We start from the raw sequence: 20,318 nt of genomic DNA, 5'->3' as shown, positions 1-20,318 counted from the left end.
CTCTTTGTTGAACATTAAACAATAGTGCAATCTCTCACTAAAAAAATCTGGGGGAACAGTCCCCCATGAACTATAACTCCTGAAAATTAAAATAAATTTAGTTAAATTATGAGCCACATCATTGGCTTGACGATAAGCATGATAAAAAATAAATTTAAAATTAGACTGTGCTACACGTTTTAGGACCCATTTTTATTTACTTTGAGAAGGGAAATGTATTCCTTTGGTCTGGTTCTATTTTCCATTCTGAATTGGGGATCAGCAGCTTGAGATCCACGCACAACAGCCATTTGCCAGCTGGAAATTACTTAATAACAAAGCTTTCTAATTTCTTCCTTTCCTATAGGGATACGGATTCCCAAACACCACCGACTTTCTATATAAACGTCTTCCAACCCGCAAATGCGTCATTCGCTCTTCATTGCAAACAGAGTAGTGAGAAAGAGGAGTTGTAATCTCCATTGCAAGAAAAAAAGGGTGCGTCTATTGCCACCCTACTATTTTCTTAGTTCACCCTACAAATATTTAGATTATTAAAAGACTATATTACCCAAGTGTAAAATGACTACTAAGTACATTAATTTTCTAAAATCTAAATTTGTAAAGGAAAAATAAATAAATAACCTATGAATTAAATAGAAGATTACTTAATTTCTCATTGGATAACATTAATCTTCATCTTCTCCATCCAAATTTGCATTTATTACTATTTTTTTGTCTTTTTGTTACGTCTTCTTCATGAATTCATTATTCAATTCACAAAATCATTAGTGTTAACTACATCAAAATCTTTGTAATACCTTTTGTGAACACTGAAAATAAAAATTTAAAACACGTAAGAAAAATCTCAATATCTTCTTCATGGCTCATAGTTGTTAACTAACTAATATTTTGACATAGATTGAAATAGATGAACATTGAAGCAGAAAGAAAAAATTAAAAAAAATGGAAGTAAATTAGATTATGATTTTGTTAGGAAACTTTAATATATTATAGTTTTTTTATTGGTATAAATTAAATGTGAGATTTTCATTAAAAAAATGTCATTTAATTGGATATTTCATATAAGGATATTCTTGGAAATAGAAATAAGAAAATTTAATAATTAAAATTAAAATGGAATCCGTATCCCAATAGGAATGCGGAAGGGTATAAATAGCCGCACCTCAAATAAAAAAAATGAGCAGAGAGAGAAGAGAGTGGCGATATGAAGAGGAAGGCGGAAGTGAGCTTGGGTTCAGATCATAAGTGGCGGAGAGGAAACAAGATTGGCGAAGGAGGCTTGGGTTCCGGCCATAAGTTGCGGAGAGGAAAGAAGATGGGCAAAGGAGGCTTGGGTTCAGGTCATAAGTGGCGGAGAGGAAAGAAGATCGGCGAAGGACGCTTCGGTTCTGTGTTCATTGCATTTTCCATGAGGCCCTATATCATCTCCAATCATATGCCGAAGGCCATGGCTATGAAATCAGCAAAGATCAAGGATTCCGATTCCATTCGATACGAGCTGGAGGTGTTTAGGGAGTTGATTAACGAGGGCGGTTCTTGCTCCTCCATCATTGAGCACTATGGTGAGGAGGTAACACGGAGTGATGAGGGTGAAGAGATCTATAACTTGGCCTTGGAAATAGCATGGGGAAGCCTTGCTAAGTTGATAGAGAAGACCGTTCATGGGTTGGGACAAAACCATGTAAGGCGGTATACCCGTGATATTCTTAAAGGTGTTGAACACATACACAAGAGTGGGTATGTCCACTGTGATTTGAAACCAGATAACATCTTGCTTTTGAAAAATGAAGATTATATTGATCAATATCTCTGTCCCTATGTGGCCAAAGTTGGTGACTTGGGGCTGGCCAAGAAGGAGGAGGAGGTTCAGGAACGCTGGAGAGGCACACCCATGTACTTGTCTCCTGAAGCTGTAGAAGACAATGTCCAAGAACGACCCAGTGACATATGGGCTGTGGGGTGTATTGTTCTGGAAATGCTTACGGGAGAGTGCCCCCGGAATCATTTCTATGATGGTGAGAGTGGTACTCTCCACATTGTTGATGGAATGGAGCCAAAAATTCCTGATACGATCTCGAGTCTTGCTAAGGATTTTCTAGAGCTTTGCCTAGCTAAGGTTCCTGAGCAAAGGTGGACAGCTGAAGAACTTCTAACAACTCATCCCTTCGTGGCAAATCTTGAATTAGATAGTGATAATTGAAAGCCCATGTGTAAGTTCTAAGGGGACGATGTTGTATTTGTTCGAGTCCTACTTGGGATTCAAAGAAAGTTGTATATATATATAAAAGTTTGCACTTAACTGAATGTTTCGGTTACTCTAATAATTTGAAAGATTATTTCTCATGTTTTCAGTTCCTATATATGCTTCTGTTTCTTCTTATCTTTGAGGTTAAGTTGAACATGTTTTGCAAACGAAAATCCCAGAAATAGCACCACTAAATTCATCTCCACAGGTCGGTGGAAATAAAATATGCTTTTACTTAATCTCAATACTAGTGTAAACTACACAATGGCGTCAACACAGGACAATTGATTCTTCATCCGATGTCTAATTTGTATAACTTTCTCTTGCAATCTATGATTATTCTTTCTATCTACCAAGATAAATTAGAGAGATAAAAGAACTTCGGTTGTCATATAAATAGAACCAAGGGACAGAGCTCACATTTTTTTCCTTAACTACTTGTTATTGTTATATATGAAGCTCAAATGTATCCTGGATTTGTAGGCCATACCAGTAAAGAGAACAGCAAACGAAGTATGTTGTTCGATCAAAATGATCAAGTTCATTGATGTGAATAGAAAGTTTGTTTCTTTGTCTTCCTTTTGATACACAAATCTTCCACAAATTAATAAGATGAAGGCATGCAGTATACCACATTTATATGAAAAATGAAAAGCAATGGCATGTTTTACCATGACTCTACTTTTGATTCCAGGAGACCGAACTTTTTAGGGAGATTGTGTCACAGCTTCTGCAAAGTCACCCTCTCGATGATCTTAGCCATATTGGTCAACTTCATTCGGGGTGCTTCCTTAACATGCATTGGCGTTGAAACATGTACAACTCCAGAGACCGTTTAAGATAAATAGACCGAGTAAAGCTTTTCTCTGGAGTTCATTAATTTATGATGGATGCTGCAGGGTTTTCAAGCATTCCAGAATTCAGACAACTGTAAGATTCATTGGTCCTTGCTATGAGTCACATTAGCAAGCAATTGTACAAATGAGAGCATTGAAGCTCCACTATTTGGTCCACAGTGCCACAAATAATCACTCAGGAGTATGAAAGAGAAGATATTCAAAAAGCATTTCTTTTAAATATATTTGAGTATCTACTGCTACTGAGTCTATGTTATATGGTTTTAACTGTTAGGTTGTTTTTCGGTAAGCACTGATGGATCACTCAACAGTTTGTTAGTTGTAAATGAATTGTTTCTGTGCTTATTATAGATTTGAGATTGCTAGTACGTATGGTCATTTTGTTCCTAGTAAATAGGAAACAAGAATTGCCAAGTTAATGTTTGCCCTTGTTCATTGAGAAGTGCTATAACCATGCATTGAGGCAAGAAGAAATGGAGGTATATCCTAATACTTCTTGCCAGCTAATAAGGCGACATTCATCAAGACTGTAAAGAGACCAAGTTATATATTGAAGCTGACGAGCTTTCGGAATCATTTTAGGCTCCTCAAATAGCTTGGGGATGTTCTGGATTTTGTATGATAAAGATCAAGGTCAATTCCAATCTAACCTGCTTCTGCATAACTATGGTGAGCATCTGCATTTTGTTTCTTAACTTTATCAACAGTTGCAAGGAGGTTATGAAATTCAAAGCCGTACGTAAACTCAATATCACTTGTACCATATGCAAACTCAAGGAGGTGAGTGGTCTGCAACTTTGACTTCAAGGGAAACTCCCGGGCTGAGCATTGATACTTCTGCTTCCCCTCAATTCTGGCATCCCCCTCCCCCACCCTTTGTCAAGATTAATGTGAATGGTAATAATGGAATGGGAATTATTATCAGGAATCATAGTGGCCACACTCACTTGCTGGAGCGAGTTTACATGGAAATCACAATTCTGCAGTAGATCGAGGTGGAAGCTGATGCAATTGTAAAGGGCCTCCAGCTGGCTGATCGAGTTCATGAAGTGTATGTAGAAATATCATTCTTGAAAGTTCGTGATTGTAAAGAAGTTATTTGTGCTATGGACAACCCGGATTTCACCCCAAATTGGAGAATTGTCCCAATGCTTAACAGGGTGACACATTTGAAGACTCTTTTTGACGGGATCAAGTGGTTTTGGATCCCTCGCGAAACTAACCGTGTTGCGGATGCAGCGGCAAAGTTAGCAAGGCTGAGGTTGTGCTCCCAGGACTGGGCCAATAGGCCTCCAACCTCCCTTCTGGCTGTGTTCCCAGGGCCCCCTAGTAGCTCTAATTGAGTCTTGTCTTATCTCTTTTTTTGTAGCCTGTCTTCTGGGTTCTTATCTTTGCTTTGTCTGTAGCTTCTTTGCTTCAGTTGTACTTTCTTTTCTTTCTCGCCCCGGTGGCTTAATGAATCATTTCATTATCGATCAAAAAAAAAAAAAATGATTAATAATGAGAGCCTATTTGGATGGAATTATTATTAGTTTTGTTTTGATTTTCTTGCTTGATGAAATTCTGTTCAAGAATCCAAATTTTGCATTTATTATTTTTAATATTTATTTTGGGTCAATGATAAAAGAGGTCATTTTAAAGTGTTTTATTATAATTCAGGATACACAATTGTCTCCATGATAATTAAGGTCACCACTTTACGACTTACCACTAGAGTTGAACTTAATTACAAAAACTGCCACCGCGGCTCTCTCTCTCCCTCCTGTTACCCAAGCCTGTCTGAACCCTTCTCCATTCGGACTCAGACCATTACTCTCTCTCTCTCTCTCTCTCTCTCTGTGTGATCGGAGCCAGCCATGTCCGTCGGAATCGTCACGCTCGAAATGCGGAGCCACAACTCCACGAGTAGCGACGCCATGAGCGGAGCGACGCCGGAAGTGAACCAGTCGCCATACCGGAAACTCAACTCGATCAAGAGATAAGATCAATACAGGCCGAGTCTCGAGTTGCAGCCACTGCCGTCGATCGCAAAGCCGCCACGGCCGCAGAACCCGATTCGCCGTCGCCGATGACGTCTTGAGTTTTTCCGATCCACGCCATGAGTTTCATCTTCGCAAACAGAAAACACCCGCAGGTAAAATAGGAGGCATTGCTGTGGTTGATTTGGATCGAGAGAGGAAAGGGATGGAGTCTAGGATGGATCAGTATGAGCTGATGGAGCAGATCGGCCGGGGAGCTTTCGGAGCCGCGATTTTGGTTCATCACAAGGCTGAGAAGAAGAAGTGAGGATTGAAAATGTTGAATCTGTGTAATGCAGAGGATTTATTTGTTTTTTTGAAGCTAATTTGTTCTTTTGTTTTTTTGTGTTTTTTTTTTTTTGGTTTCAATTTGGTTCAGGTATGTGTTGAAGAAGATCCGGCTTGCGAGGCAGACGGAGTGGTGCCGGAGATCTGCTCATCAAGAGGTAGTTTTCAAGTTCAATACTTTGATTTCCGGTTCTGTTGTCATAAGATATAGTTTTACTGCTATTTGGTGTAGATTTAGTTATGTAGTTTTGTTGGTTGATGTGTAGATGGCTCTTATTGCCCGGATTCAGCACCCGTACATTGTGGAATTTAAGGAAGCCTGGGTTGAGAAGGTGAGGCACTTTTGTTCATGTGTGTATGTGGATGCGTATAAATCAGATTTGTATCTTATTGGTTTGGCTTTTAGATTTTTGTGTTTTTCCTGAATTGGATTCGTAATGTAGGGTTGCTATGTTTGCATTGTCACTGGATACTGTGAAGGTGGAGATATGTGAGTTGTTCACAGTTGTTACAAACCTTGTTATTTGGTCTGGATTCTTGTAATGTTGCATGTATACCCTTAGTTTTTACACTGTCTGTCATGTATAAACTTTGCAGGGCTGAGTTGATGAAGAAATCCAATGGGGTTTATTTTCCTGAGGAGGTACACTCATTTCTCTATTCAAACAAGACCACGTTTTCTGATCTCACAAGCTAAGTTCATAATTTAACTTCCGTGTTGCTCCTGTTGTGACTGTGCTATGTTGCTCAGAAACTATGCAGGTGGTTCACGCAGCTACTCTTGGCAGTTGAATACCTGCATTCAAATTATGTTCTACATCGTGATCTAAAAGTATATTTACCACTGCTACCACTTTCCATCTGAATTCCTATTGCATTTTACAGTTTTTAAGATCAATCTGCTGGTCTTTTTTGCAGTGTTCCAATATATTGTTATTGTTTATGAGGTCACATATCCTTCATTGCTATCATTCTTTACTGCTAATGAGGTGCAATCTAGAAATAAATGACCCTGATATGTATATATATCCATTTAGTAATCATATTCTCATAGTGACATGTTTTGTATAGAGCTACCGTGCATCCTCTTTTTTCTTCTACAACTCTCCATGCTTACAAAAAGTCGGTAGTTAAGTTGATCAAGTATCTGGATATTCTATATATTTAACTTTTTCCTGAATTAATTCCTTTCACATTCTAGTGTATGCCGTTTAGATTTAATAAACTGAGTAAATAGATGTTTAGAAAACCATATTGAGGGGTCAAACTAGAAGCTTTTACATTTATATATGAAGGAAACAACTTGGTTCTTATTCTGGAAAAGTTGAGCTATTTATACTTGATGGTAATAGTGACATTGCTGCTATTATGGAATTGATTGTTTTCCTATATTTTTGTGGCAGGTTGTAGGAACCCCCAATTACATGTGTCCTGAACTGCTTGCTGATATTCCTTATGGCTTCAAATCTGATATCTGGTCTTTAGTTTGCTATTAGCAATCCTCCGATTTGGTTAATCAAAGAAATGACGTTCAATTATAATTGGCAGAGATCTGAGTCGAATTGCATTTCCTTTCTCTGAATCTTCTGAGTCTTGACAATGAATTAGTGTGACTTTAGTTTGTAATAGCATTGCAACATATATCATGTAATGATTTTTGCTATGGTGAATCCTGTTCTTTCCCAATAACATTCCTCTCTATCTTGAATTAGAGTATTGACAGTTCAGATACTTGAATTTTATTTTTTTGTTATGAGTGAAGTCTATTTACATGAAGCAATTTTTTAGTGCTTGGAGGTATTATAGTTGATGCTTATCATTCTTTGAATTGGTTTGGTATAATTCTCAAACTAATGGGCACTGTTGGATCAATCATTTTTAGGAACATAATCAGCCAACTTTGAGATAGAAATTGATTGATTTTGCACATGTCACTAACTAAGTAACTGACCATGTCACTGACCAAGTAACTGTCAGTAGCCAAGTCACAAGTTAATAGTCAAGTCACTGTAATCACATGTCACTAACTAAGTAACTGACCATGTCACTGACTATGTCACTAACCAAGTAACTGTCAGTAGCCAAGTCACAAGTTAATAGCCAAATCACTGTTAATTACATGTTACTAACCAAGTAACTGACCATGTCACTAGCCAAGTCACTGTTAATCACATGTCACTAACCAAGTAACTGATCATGTCACTGACCAAGTAACTGTCAGTAGCCAAGTCACTGTTAATCACATGTCACTAACTAAGTAACTGACCATGTCACTAACTAAGTAACTGGCCATGTCACTAACCAAGTAACTGTCAGTAGCCAAGTCACAAGTTAATAGCCAAGTCACTGTTAATCACATGTCACTAACTAAGTAACTGACCATGTCACTGACCAAGTAACTGACCAAGTAACTGACCATGTCACTAACTAACTGACCATGTCACTAACTAAGTAACTGACCATGTCACTGACCAAGTAACTGTCAGTAGCCAAGTCACAAGTTAATAGCCAAGTACTGTTAATCACATGTCACTAACTAAGTAACTGACCGTGTCACTGACCAAGTAACTGTCAATAGCCAAGTCACAAGTTAATAGCCAAGTCATTGTTAATCACATGTCACTAACTAAGTAACTGACCATGTCACCACCAATCACATCTCACTTGCCAAGTCATTGTCAATCACGGCACTTGCCAAGTCACTGTTAGATCCATATCACTGGCCAGGTCGCATTGCATGTTACTGGTCATGTTACTATTATACACAAAGTCACTGACTAAGTCACTATCAATCACATGTCACTTGCCAAATCACTTTTAATCACATGTCACTTGCCAAGTCACTGATTATGTTACTGGCCAGACGAAACAAAGGGAAGAAAGCGACTATAAGAGGTATTAAAATGGACAAACGAAACAATAGATATTATTGGAAAGACTACAAGAGGGCTTAATGCAAATCAAAGAAGGCTTGATTGCGAAAATCATAACTATACTCCTCTGATTTAACAAATATACATACAAAAACCAGAACAAGTAGGAAAAAGACTGCTAGATTTTCAGTCAAAACCATATACCACAACATTGGCCTTATAGATAGTGAAATGACAAACTTTTTAAAACAAAATCTAGAAAAATCTGAATCACAATAGTTTCTCATGATATAGTTATTTGCGGTGGCCATTGCTTCAAGATCATTTTCTTGAGAGAATAGGCGCATCATAAGCTCCTGTAGATTTGCCAACTTCTCAGCAGAATATGCCAAGTCCAAGTCCACTTTTGTCAAAACTTTCATGGAACTCTCCAACTCTTGAGCGCTGGATTCACTAACTGACATCCATTGATGTGTGTAGCCTATCTCCAACTTTGGACTGCTAACATTAACATCACAGATAGCTTAGTCTTCTACCCAAAAGCTCGGTAGTATAGTTATGAATATATAGTAATATACAGATAGTGACTGAACTAACTAATATCTTATTGGGGAAGAAATAATAAGGCTTAACAATATATCTGAGCTTTCAACTTAATCATCCGACAACAATGCATCCTTTTAATGTTATGCCCACCTAACTATATGAAGCTCAAGTCAACAAGACATGCAATCGTTTCTTCCAATTTACAGCTGCTCCTAACATATAAAGGATGAAGTCTAGGCATTAGCATACAAAAAGAAAAAGATGGTTTCTAGATATTACCAAATCAAATTAGTGATAAAAATTCTTGAAAAATAGATGTTACAAAATAGTATAGTTCACGGGCATTGACTTATATATCAGTCCACATGTTTTACCCAAAACTCAGAATGAAAGCAGAGTAAAGAAGGCAACCAAGGTGTAGCTTGAAAGTAAGTATTGGCTTAAAAAGGGGAAGGGGGACTGTCATCGCATTAACTAAATCCTATATTTTGTCCTTCTGAAACAAACTCTAAATATATCAAAGCCATACTGAAGTCAGCACTAAAGAAACAAATGAGTACTTACTTTCAGTTTAAGCCATCCGAGCATTCCACGTCTTCTGTTTCTTTTGTAATCCTTGACCAACTCATCAAGATTAGTGATATCATCTCTTCCTTCCACTGAAAGCTCGGAAGCATGACTTAGAGCATCATCATCAATCACATATTCCCGTTTTTTATCAGGCAGATATGCTAGCTGCATTGAAAATGGGTCAATTAGTAACCTAACGAGGAAGATCACAGGAGTGGTTTACAGTTTATAGTTTGAGAAATCCAAATCATAAAACAAGTTCTCACTCAAAACAAAATTCAATGAATCTGTAATCCATCCTAACTGCTGAAATACTAGACCACCCACCTCATCTTCCCCAAATGGGTCAATTTTAACTACTGGATTGTTATAAAAATTAAATGATATGCAGTTTTGCTAACAGACTCAATGTTACATGTACTTTCATACATGAATGTGTTTTTGTATCAGAAATTGAAGACCACACCATTCATGAGCTAATTAGCAGGATGTAGATATGTGATGCATACAAGCGGAGAAATCAATAGGCATATGTATATTCATTTATCTGCCAAGAATTCTCTTCAAAAGCAATCATCTTTTGTCCAATCAATACCCATCCAAAATCACCTTCCAGCGCTAAACAAGTTCTAGCATATATGCAGAGGACTGCACTAAACATCAATTTATCAAACAATTTTATGAAATGCACAATTATGAAGAAGCACGGAAATAGAATTGATTCAAACAGTGCAGGCCAACCTTCTTTACAGCCAATCTCTGCAACTTGGGAACCTCTTCAAGCAATGGAGCCTTGGTCCGGCGAATCTTGGCAGTCAGAGCACCTGCAGATGCCATACTTTTTTCTTTTGAAGCAAGCTCCGCTTTCTGCAGATTAAGATTACTCAAATTTCAGTCTCAATTTGAAAAAATAGGACCAAATAATAACTAAAATTCTACTCAATTTCATCCACCTACGTTCCAGAAACCAAACAGAGATCAAAGAAAGAGAATCGAGAGAGACTGAGAAAGAGACCGACCTGAAGAGCAGCTTCAATGTCGGACTCGATGGCGGAGTAGAGGCGAGCGAAATCTGCGATGAGGAAGAAGAAGCTATAGGTACAGATCGAGTCTCAAAAGCCTAATCTCAACCGCAGCTCCCGTCGTCTTCATGATTGTCGTCGGCTTCCAGTTCGTCTCTAGGTCGCTTTCCAGTCGGATATGGAGGTCCAATGGTCACCGGCGACTCGGCTCCAGCCGGAGAAGGATAGGCGCAAACGACATCGACTTCGGAGACGGCGAGGGGGTCGATGGAGAGTCGGAGAGTAGCGTGGGGAGGAGAGAGAGAACTGATCTGGTTTTTTTGAAATTGAAACACAATTCGGGTAGGTTACTAATAGGGGTAAAATCGGAAACGAAAATATCATAAACCGACTTTTTTTAACATCACCTCATTATTAACAAGGACTAAATTAATATTACTAACAATTCATGATGGACCTTTTTATCAAGTGGGAAACTAGGTGACCTTTTTATCATTTCATACTCTAATTTGACCTTTTCCATAATTTCCCTATTTATTTTCTTTCTCTGATGTATTAAGACCTAGATCTGTATCAGATCCAACAAGTGTGGAATCAAGATTCAGGAATCAATTAACCAGAATGTTTTTTACCTGCGTACCAGTCACACTTTAAATACAATATTTATTTACTATAGCTCATTGGGTTAAAAAATAAAAATAAAAAAATAAATAAAAACCAATTTAATTGTTTTGATTTAAAGAAGGGACATGACACACAACTTTTGACCAAAAAAACTATGTCAAATAAAGTAGTTATGAAAATACCTAGCGCTCTTTATTATTATTAATAAAGTGGCTAACTATTACTCTAAAAAAAATTAAAAAAAATATGACACCCAGTTATTTTGTCCATAACAAATTATGGTTCATTTCATTGTATAAATGAATATTGATGTGGATTAACATACATTCTGTTTCAAGATCTGAACTCAGAGAATTGCTTTTCAAGACCGGAAAACTTTTGTAATTTTATGTGATTAATTAATCGTCAGTCACCACCAAGAGAAATGTTTTAATGTTATGAATTTATTAGGAATAAGCTTGGCAACATACCAAGCTCCCTAAATTCCTACACGATTAAGGATTTCCAACCCGACTGACTTTCCTAGTTTCTAATTCTATACATAAGTAATTTTTAAGACTATCAATTAGGACACCATTTTTTTTTCCTTCATAAAGTAGAGAGAGAGAGAGAGAGAGAGAGAGAGAGTTCCTCGATCCATATATAGATTAAAGACATGGACAATTCATGGGAATAGATAGAATGCGCTAGTGAGAGAAACACATTTGCACAGGTCTGTTGTCGAAAGGTGGTCAAATGATGGATATTCGGCTGGGTTCGCTTAACTTCATTAATAGTTTCGGGTTTTCAGCCACTTTCCGCAAAAGCCATTTTCAAAAGCTACTAAAAGTAGCTTCTGATTTTCTGCTGCCCAGAGAAGCTTCCACCCAAAAGCAACAATTTTGGAGTTTACCAAACAGCCTCACTTTCCTCCAAAAGCAGGTTCCAAAAGCAATACCAAACTGGGCCTTAGTAGTTTTTGTGTTTGGGCAGAAGCTTTTTGGTTCATTAACAATAATTTTTTTAATTCGTCAACAATAGATTTTTGGTTATTCAACGGTAACTTTTTGGAATATGTCAATAGCTTTTCATAAGATTATAGTAACTATTATTGTGAGTGACAATAGCTTTTCTAGAGAATGACAATACCTTTATCATTCGTCAACAATAATTTTTCGGTTTGTGGCACTATGGTAGTAGCTTTTCGAAGGATGACAAAGACTTTTCCAGAAAATGACAGTAACTCTTTTGAAGAAATAATAGTAGCTTTTAAATTTGTCAAATGTAACTTTTTGGTACGTTAATAGTAGCGTCTTTGTTCGTTGGATGACAATAGTTGTTTGGATGCCATTGCATTTTTGTAAATAATGAAGATTAAAAATGCAATAATAATTTTATAGATATTGATATTTCTTATATTTTAGTAGCCTAAAAAAATATTGAATGGCCTAGATAATCATAAAGTTACTAAAAAGTGTTCTTTTATTTTTATTCATTTACTCTTCATTACAAAAAAAAAAAAAAAAGAGTGATCTTTGTTGCAAAGAAAGCAGAGAGAGAGAGAGAGAGAATAAGAGCAGCGATGAATGCCATGAAGAGGAGGGCCGAAGAGAGCTTTGGTTTAGGGTACAACCGTACAAGTGAAAGAGAGGAAACAAGATTGGAGAAGGAGACTTCGGGTCTGTTTTCCTTGCATTTTCCAAGACATCCTTTATTAGGCCATCTCCAGCTGTGGCCGGCTAAATTTTAGCCCCCGATAATCACTATTCATGCAAATAGTAATGGCTATAATTTCTACCATCTCCAACCCTTAGGGCTATAAGTTTAAATACCATGTTATTTTATTGTTTGCCCTTTAATCTCAGCCATTGGTTTTGCTGATCAGAATTTTGAGCCACGAGCGTGATCCCCACGAAAAAGAAGCCCAAGGGCTAAACAAAGGGCTATGTTTAGCCCAGCCCTTAACCCTTTTAAAACCTCAAATCAGTTTTTGTTATAGCATAGCCTTGGGTTGGAGATGGAAAATGGTGTTTTTTGGGCTATACCAACCCCTTAGCCCAGGGTTGGAGATGGCCTTAGGATTGACTATATGTCCCATTTCATGGCCGTGAAATCCACAAATCCAAGAATTAATTCCAATCAATACGAGCTAAAGGTTTTCAGGGACCTCAAGGTCTGGTCCTTGCCCCTTCATGATTGAGCATTATGGTGAAGAGGTAAAGATCATCTTTAATGGTGGGTTTAAAATCCAAATTAAATACCCTTAATTTCTAAAATCCATCTCTTATGAAATGTTGGGTGTATTACAAAATTCCAATATATAGGTTCAAAGTCTATCAGTTGGTCTATTTGTAAACCTTGGGTTAGACTTCCATGGACCATGTAAACCGATCAACTGGCCCACATGAAAACTTCTTAAACTTCAAAATTTAAGACGTTATTTCTTTTTTCTTTAAATATGTTTTTTTAGTACTCCTTTTATTGAGATTTGAGACTGAAGATAAGAGGTGCCACGTGGAAATCAAATATAATTAGAAATCCATAAGTGGCTTCAGCAAACCAAGCCCCCAACATGAGGATCAAGGCCAAACATGTACATTTGCCATGATGATCGAACTAGGATGTGATAAAGTAAATGAATTGATGAGCAGGTATACAAGGAAATGGTAGAGATTACTCCATTTATATATAGAGAAGAGAATGAGTATATTATCTCTCCGTGCCCCAGAAATTGATCAGCAATAGTCGTGCCCCATAAAATGTTCTGATATGGACTCGTCGTTACAATCATAGCGAGCCCTAATATATATGTACTTCTATAGTTCTGTTGCATATAAAATACTGATGTTTTTTTAATTTTATGTATCAACTTTGATTGAGGATTTTGATTGGGGTACAAGCTCAAGATGTCAAGTGAATAATGTTGTGGTGGCAGGTGCAGATGACTTCGCTAATCTTAGCTCATCGTAGAATAACCTATCTTTTCCCCTTTTTTTTTTTTCTTTTTTTTCTTTCGGTGTAGGGTTCAGCAGGAGGCCCTAGCTTCGAGCCTGGGTCAGCAAAGCGGGTTTGTAGAATTTTTGAGTATCAAAAAAATATATTTGTATTTGGTTCAGTAATTTTCTATTGAACCAAAATGAAGCTAATCAATATGAATGTGCTGGAATCTAGCTTGTCAAAATGAACTCTTTGGAATGTTTGTCACAAATCGCAACTATTCTTTCAGTAGAGATGGATTTTGCAGTAGAATGTTTCAGTCATTGTTGCATGGTGTTTTTATGAATGTCCAACTGTCCAAGTGGTTAAGAAAAACACTGATCCATATGGTTAGAGGTCTTTGACAAATTGCATGCACTTGTGTAGATCAATACAATATTGATGCACAATTTCATGCATTTGGTAGGTGTTGGTGTTGGTATAACAACATGCCTATGATAACGCCATTCCCTAGAAAGCATGAGGTATTCTAGTTATTAAATTATTTCTATGGCATATATATCAAAAGTCGTTTCTTTGATGTTGAAGAAAACCTTTTGTGACGAACCATCTCTCTTCTTGTTGTTGGAAGATTGAGACGTTATTCCATAAATGAACTGTCCCTGAATCCCCTGTCCCAACCCTGTCACTTGGCTAAAATTTCGACATCTGGCCATTAGCTCACAGCACATTAACACCGTTTAAGTTGTATGTATTATAACCACTGCAAGTGGCCTAGTGGTTCTTGCCTAGTTAAGTATGCTCCCCAACCTAAGTTCGAACCCCGAAGCTGTCAAAGTGGCCAGACACTGTGCTGCAATGCACAGTTGGAGCATTTCACATGCGCCGAAGGGGTTTATCTTGGGCCTAGGAAGTCTTTGGGTTTCCCCTTGACAAAGTCAAAAAAAAAAAGTTGTATGTATTATTCTTCAGGAAAAAAAAAAAAAAAAAACTGAACCTTTCCCTTTTTCTCTTTCTGGGTTGATCTTCATAACCCACTTGTTACCTCATCGCCGCCGCCTCCGACTCTCTCCACGGCTATGAAGGTCAAAGCCACTCTGGACTCCGTCACGATTAATCAATCAGGTTCATTGCCAGATACCAATAATCCAACGATTTCATCTGATATAGAAACTCCAATTTGCCGAGGCCGAATCCGAATCCGAATCCGCCAGTGCTAGAAGCTCAGACTAGGTTACCAGCCCCACCCAGACCAAGCCTCTCATGATTCGTATTTTTTGGATGATGGGTGTACTAGATATGGTGAGAAGAATGAAATTTGTCTGTGTTTCTCTATTTTCCAGATGAATGAAATATCATCAGTATTTTGGTTCATTTGGTTTCTCTTATCGTTAGTACTACTTGAGAGTTAAATTGAAAAATATAGAAAATTTCATTCGTGGTGCAAGTTTGGAAGATGGGTAGTAAAGTGAGGGCTGTAGATTTCCAGATCTGTAATGGGTTTGATGGGATAGAGAGAAAATTTTACTTTATCTTCTTGTATAGTCATGGTTTGAAGACTTGCAGCTTTGTCATTGAAGGGAAGATGTTGCTCAAACTTTTCTCAACTCTCTGTGGGTCTAATCTGTTCTTGTTTCTTATGATCTGATTGATGCAACGATGAAAACTGGAATTAACCTGCGTTTGTTTTGGTCTGATTGATCTGTTTCAATTGAAACATAGATAATTGAGGAATATGATTCTCTAATGTGGGTTAACAGAGTTAGAGTGTGTTAAGTAAGCAGATAGGTGATAATCTATTACTGAAGGGACAGAATTAGGACATGGGATTCTGGAACAGGTGATTTCCTCCCCTAAAAATAGTCGTATTCGCAGGTTCGGAACAGAACATGAAGAAGAAGATGATGGGCTTTGAACGGTCGAGATGTGGATATGCGACCGAAAAGTGATCCTAAACTCTAAATGCGCACTTTAATTTCAAAGCGGAGCTCCGCTCCGGATAGGATATATATATATATATATATATATATATATATATATATATATATATATATTTTGGCAGATGACTTCGGTAATCTTAGCTCATCGTAGAATATCCTATCTTTTCCTTCTTTTTTTTTCTTTTTTTTCTTTTCTTTCGGTGTAGGGTTCAACAGGAGGTCCTAGCTTCGAGCCTGGGTCAACAAAGTGGGTTTGTAGAATTTTTTAGTATCAAAAAAATATATTTGTATTTGGTTCAGTAATTTTTTCTATTGAACCAAAATGAAGCTAATCAATATGAATGTGCTGGAATCTAGCTTGTCAAAATGAACTCTTTGGAATGTTTGTCACAAGTCGCAACTATTCTTTCAGTTAGAGATGGATTTTGCAGAAGAATGTTTAAGTCATTGTTGCATGGCCTTTTTTTGAATATTCAACTGTCCAAGTGGTTAAGAAAAACACTGATCCATATGGCCGGTTAGAGGTCTTTGACAAATTGCATGCACTTGTGTAGATCAATACAATATTGATTCACAATTTCATACATTTGGTAGGTGTAGGTATAGCAACATGCTTATGATAACGCCATTCCCTAGAAAGCATGAGAGAATCTAGTTATTAAATTTCTATGGCATATATATCAAAGGTCGTTTCTTTGATGTTGAAGAAAACCTTTTGTGACGAACCATGCATCTCTGTTGTTGTTGGAAGATTGAGACGTTATTCCATAAATGAAACAACATAGGTGTTTATTAAGAATGGCCCTTTTCGCAGGCTCTGTATAGCAAGTTTTAGATCAAAATCCACTTCATATGACAAGGGTTAGAAGTGCATTTGTTGGCAGCTTATTGTCTTAGCAAGATTTAACAACTTCCGTCACATGAGAAACTTCTCTGTGAGGTGACAAATTGTCCTCAAACAATCTAGGACAAGCTCAATAACTATGGAATTGAACCTAACATGTCTCAATTCTCAAAGAGACTTAACCGTAAACAATTGGCACACGAGGGCGTGCACCATGAAGCTGCGAATCGCAGCCTGCGATTAACTAGCATACCTTGAGCTAGCGCAAGGAAAAATTAGATGAAGCCCAATACCGACTAGCACTATGTGGGAAGGTTCAAAGATGTGTTCATGCACAATTAACCAGGAGATGGCCGACGTAACTTAATCCTACTAACCTCCAAGCATTCCTAGTTTTACGACTTAAGATTCACTACCTTAGTACCTTCCTAGATCCAACTTGTCTCTGTGCCTATTATATAACTGTTGTCTCAATATATAGCTTGATCGGTGGAGTGTTTTTGGCCGGCACTGCACCAGCACATACCCTCATCCTCTGAAAATTTTCCATTTTCGTAGGTCATAGGTCATTTTTATTGAATCATTTTATATAATTAAATAATAGATTAGGGTAATCTTCTCAGAGCCCAACGATGTACGACACAAATTTCACGCTTCCACCCTCATTTCCAAAAGAGAGGAGTGTGCAACACTATGAGAAACCGTCCTTTATTTTTATTTTATTAATAATAGGGAAAAAAAATACAATCTCAAACTATGGCTTCATCCTTTAATAAAGTAATCGTGGTCATGTCTGACGAACAAGTTAAGATTGCTCGTGTATTACTCATGGATTATATGTAGGTATAAGGTTTACACTTGATGTGTTGGCATCCCTATACAAAACACTGAAGAAGCCTACAAAGTTCATCAAAACTGATCTCGGAGAATTTCAGGTAATTGCTTCTCATGCATAAGCACGGATTGCAACATGTGTTGCAATCCCCGAGTCAGTCCCAGTCAACCCTACGTTTTTGGGAGTCCAATTTTGGAAAGTATCTTTTGGTTTTTAGATTTTATTTTACAAAGATATTTTTCAACTGATAAAATCGTGATTTTGAAGTCCTAGGTGATTTATGATTTGTTTATTTTAATTGGATATCTTTTATTAAAAGATCTTTCCTAGTAGGAGTCCAATTAGGGTTAAGTCTTAATTGTTGAGAATTTATTTTCTCCTCAATATATTCAGAAAACCAGCGTTGATTGGGTAGAGATTTTGATGCAAGAATTATTGTGTGTCTTGCTTGCTTAGAAAGAGTTCCATAGGAGTCCATGAAACACTTGTTCTGTGTCTAAGTGTTTCATTGTTCATTCATATACATGCATTGATTCTCTCGAGATCAGTAGAGAATATTGGTGGTGCAAGTGGAGCGATATTTGCAGATCGTTCAAGTGAAGAAGAAGGTCAAGATTCAAAACAAGCACCTCTCTAGTGAGTCTAGAGATTGTAGCCGCGTAGAGAGCTATAGGTGTTTGTAAAGAACCATATCCTTCATCAATAAGTTGATTGATTTTATTTGGGTTCTCAAGAGTAAGAGCCCCGTAGTGTTTTTAATCTCAAAATTGAGGTTTACACTACGTAACCAAAATTGTGCTTTCTGTGTGAATTTTTTGATTTTTGCCCAGTAAGGATTGCAACGTGTCTATCAATCCCCGAAACCCAGAAAAACGTTTCATCCAAGTATTTTCATTATAGTTGGACATGATGCCATGAAGGTTGGTGACACGCTATCATATTAATGTATATATCATAAGGCCAGGCCAAAGTTATTACAGCAGACAATGAATAATTCTCTTTGACTTATCCTTGACAAAGTTGGGGCCATTAACGCATGTATTCAAAGATTTAAGTACATGGTAGGTTAGTAACTTGGGATCGGGGCATTCAAAAAGAAGTAGGTTTAAGAGCATCTATGAAGAACCATCTTAATCAAGTATATTTTGTCAACAAGTTTTTCCTTCCTAGATTTTCTAGTTGAGAAAATGGAACACATGGTTGTTGAGTCTTGACTTTTTGTTATCCTCTATGGTGATTCCACTTAACTCTATTTCTTGGATGATCTTTTTTCGGCAAAAAGTTAAACTGTGTATCTGGGATGAGCTCTCCACCAGTACGTACTAGACCTAATTAAAAGGGAGTGTAATATAGTTTTCGCTGACTGCAATGAACCACAAAAATGGAAAACATTTGATAGAATAACTTTTAATGAGGACCATTAAAATAATGACTTTATGAGGACTTTCTAATCAACGGTTGTGAGACTCACTTTTCAATTACATTTTCGCAAATTAACCGTTAGATGTTTAGATATTCATGATAGATAATTTATACAGAACTTTCAACCAAATTGAAAATCGTTAAGTCATTCATAATTATGATTTAACATTTATGAACATAAAAGGTTTAGGTTTGACAGATTTAGTTCGTCAATTGATTTAATCTAGTGGTACCTTAACGATTAGCAATTTGAAAGAGAATTTTCAAAAGTGATCATTTACTCATGCATACATAAATATCTAAAGATTGATTTATGGTAATATAATCGAAAAGTGAATTTCACAACCATTAATTAGAAAGTTCTCATGAAATCATGATCATTTTAAAGGTCCTCATTAGAAACTCTCCAAACATTTGATAATGCAATTTCTCTAAGCAAGTTCACCAATATATGCATTTCTGGGCTCACCATTTGAAGTCAAGCAATATAAGAATGACCTGGAAGTGTCGATCAATTAGAAATAGATCTGGAGGAGCATTTTCAACATTTCATGGTCTTCGATCATGAACCCAATTATTCTAAGTAGGTTTTAAAGCAAAAACATCTAGTGGTCCTTTGAAAAGTTGCCGTGCGCAGACTAATGAGAAATTTCATACATATTTACATCTGGTAGGTGTAACAACATACCATGGTAAGCCAGTTGATAACGCCATAAAATGAATTAAAACAGAATTAACAGTTCGTAATTGCATTATGTAGACAGTCATTCAGTTGAGGCCAAAGAAATTAACACTGTTCTCTCTGCCTCTCCCTCTCCCGCTCCCTCTCCCTCTCCCTCTCCTCCTCCTTGGTGGTTAATAAATAATAACTTGGTATTGAGGCATTCAGATAGGCATATTAGCATCTCTGAAAACACCTTATTCATTAGTAATAACTACGCCAAGTCGCCAACAATGTTTTATTAATTTCCAAGACTTTCTGGTCGAGTTAATAACTTGGTATTGAGGCATTCAGATAGGCATATCAGCATCTCTGAAAACACCCTATTCATTAGTAATAACTACGCCAACAATGTTTTATTGATTTCCAAGATTTTCTGGTCGAGTTAATAACTTGGTGTCTTGGTATTGAGGCATTCAGATAGGGAAAGCATATCAGCATCTCTGAAAACACCCTATTCATTAGTAATAACTACGCCAACAATGTTTTATTGATTTCCAAGATTTTCTGGTCGAGTTAATAACTTGGTGTCTTGGTATTGAGGCATTCAGATAGGGAAAGCATATCAGCATCTCTGAAAACACCCTATTCATT

General features: G+C 37.0%; 3 protein-coding genes across 6 annotated transcripts; 2 read left to right on the top strand and 1 right to left on the bottom strand.

Annotated features, from left to right (window-relative positions):
- The first annotated feature begins 1,207 nt into the window (after window positions 1-1,207).
- Window positions 1,208-2,241, top strand: LOC133738141 (mitogen-activated protein kinase kinase kinase 20-like). Its single transcript, XM_062165596.1, has one exon. It carries the CDS (start codon window positions 1,208-1,210, stop codon window positions 2,201-2,203), a length of 996 nt encoding a protein of 331 aa, XP_062021580.1. The 3' UTR covers window positions 2,204-2,241.
- A 2,492-nt stretch (window positions 2,242-4,733) lies between these two features.
- LOC133738125 (serine/threonine-protein kinase Nek5-like) lies at window positions 4,734-7,193 on the top strand. Of its 2 annotated transcripts, none has more exons than XM_062165586.1 (7): window positions 4,734-5,387; window positions 5,503-5,569; window positions 5,678-5,743; window positions 5,855-5,901; window positions 6,009-6,054; window positions 6,163-6,243; window positions 6,815-7,193. In XM_062165586.1, the coding sequence occupies exons 1-7, from the start codon at window positions 5,290-5,292 to the stop codon at window positions 6,905-6,907; spliced, it is 498 nt and encodes a 165-aa protein (XP_062021570.1). In that variant the 5' UTR covers window positions 4,734-5,289; the 3' UTR covers window positions 6,908-7,193. The 2 variants fall into 2 exon arrangements, with proteins under 2 accessions (XP_062021570.1, XP_062021564.1); XM_062165580.1 differs by lacking the exon at window positions 6,815-7,193 and adding an exon at window positions 6,330-6,806.
- Window positions 7,194-8,350: 1,157 nt separating this feature from the next.
- On the bottom strand, window positions 8,351-10,937 carry LOC133738107 (kinesin-like protein KIN-7C, mitochondrial). 3 transcript variants are annotated; one of them, XR_009859963.1, is made up of 5 exons: window positions 10,420-10,937; window positions 10,142-10,267; window positions 9,395-9,565; window positions 8,981-9,036; window positions 8,351-8,782 (listed from the first exon to the last, which is right to left on the bottom strand). XR_009859963.1 is itself a non-coding variant. In XM_062165556.1 (4 exons), exons 2-4 carry the CDS (start codon window positions 10,235-10,237, stop codon window positions 8,738-8,740), a joined length of 315 nt encoding a protein of 104 aa, XP_062021540.1. In that variant the 5' UTR covers window positions 10,238-10,267; window positions 10,420-10,937; the 3' UTR covers window positions 8,351-8,737. The 3 variants fall into 3 exon arrangements, 2 of the variants coding, with proteins under 2 accessions (XP_062021540.1, XP_062021548.1); XM_062165556.1 differs by lacking the exon at window positions 8,981-9,036 and having other exon boundaries at window positions 8,351-8,785; XM_062165564.1 differs by lacking the exon at window positions 8,981-9,036.
- Between the last annotated feature and the right edge of the window lie 9,381 nt (window positions 10,938-20,318).

The sequence above is a fragment of the Rosa rugosa genome, chromosome 1, assembly GCF_958449725.1.
Source record: "Rosa rugosa chromosome 1, drRosRugo1.1, whole genome shotgun sequence".
In the NCBI taxonomy this organism is placed as follows: Eukaryota; Viridiplantae; Streptophyta; class Magnoliopsida; order Rosales; family Rosaceae; genus Rosa; species Rosa rugosa.
This window is presented reverse-complemented; position numbering and strand designations above follow the sequence as displayed.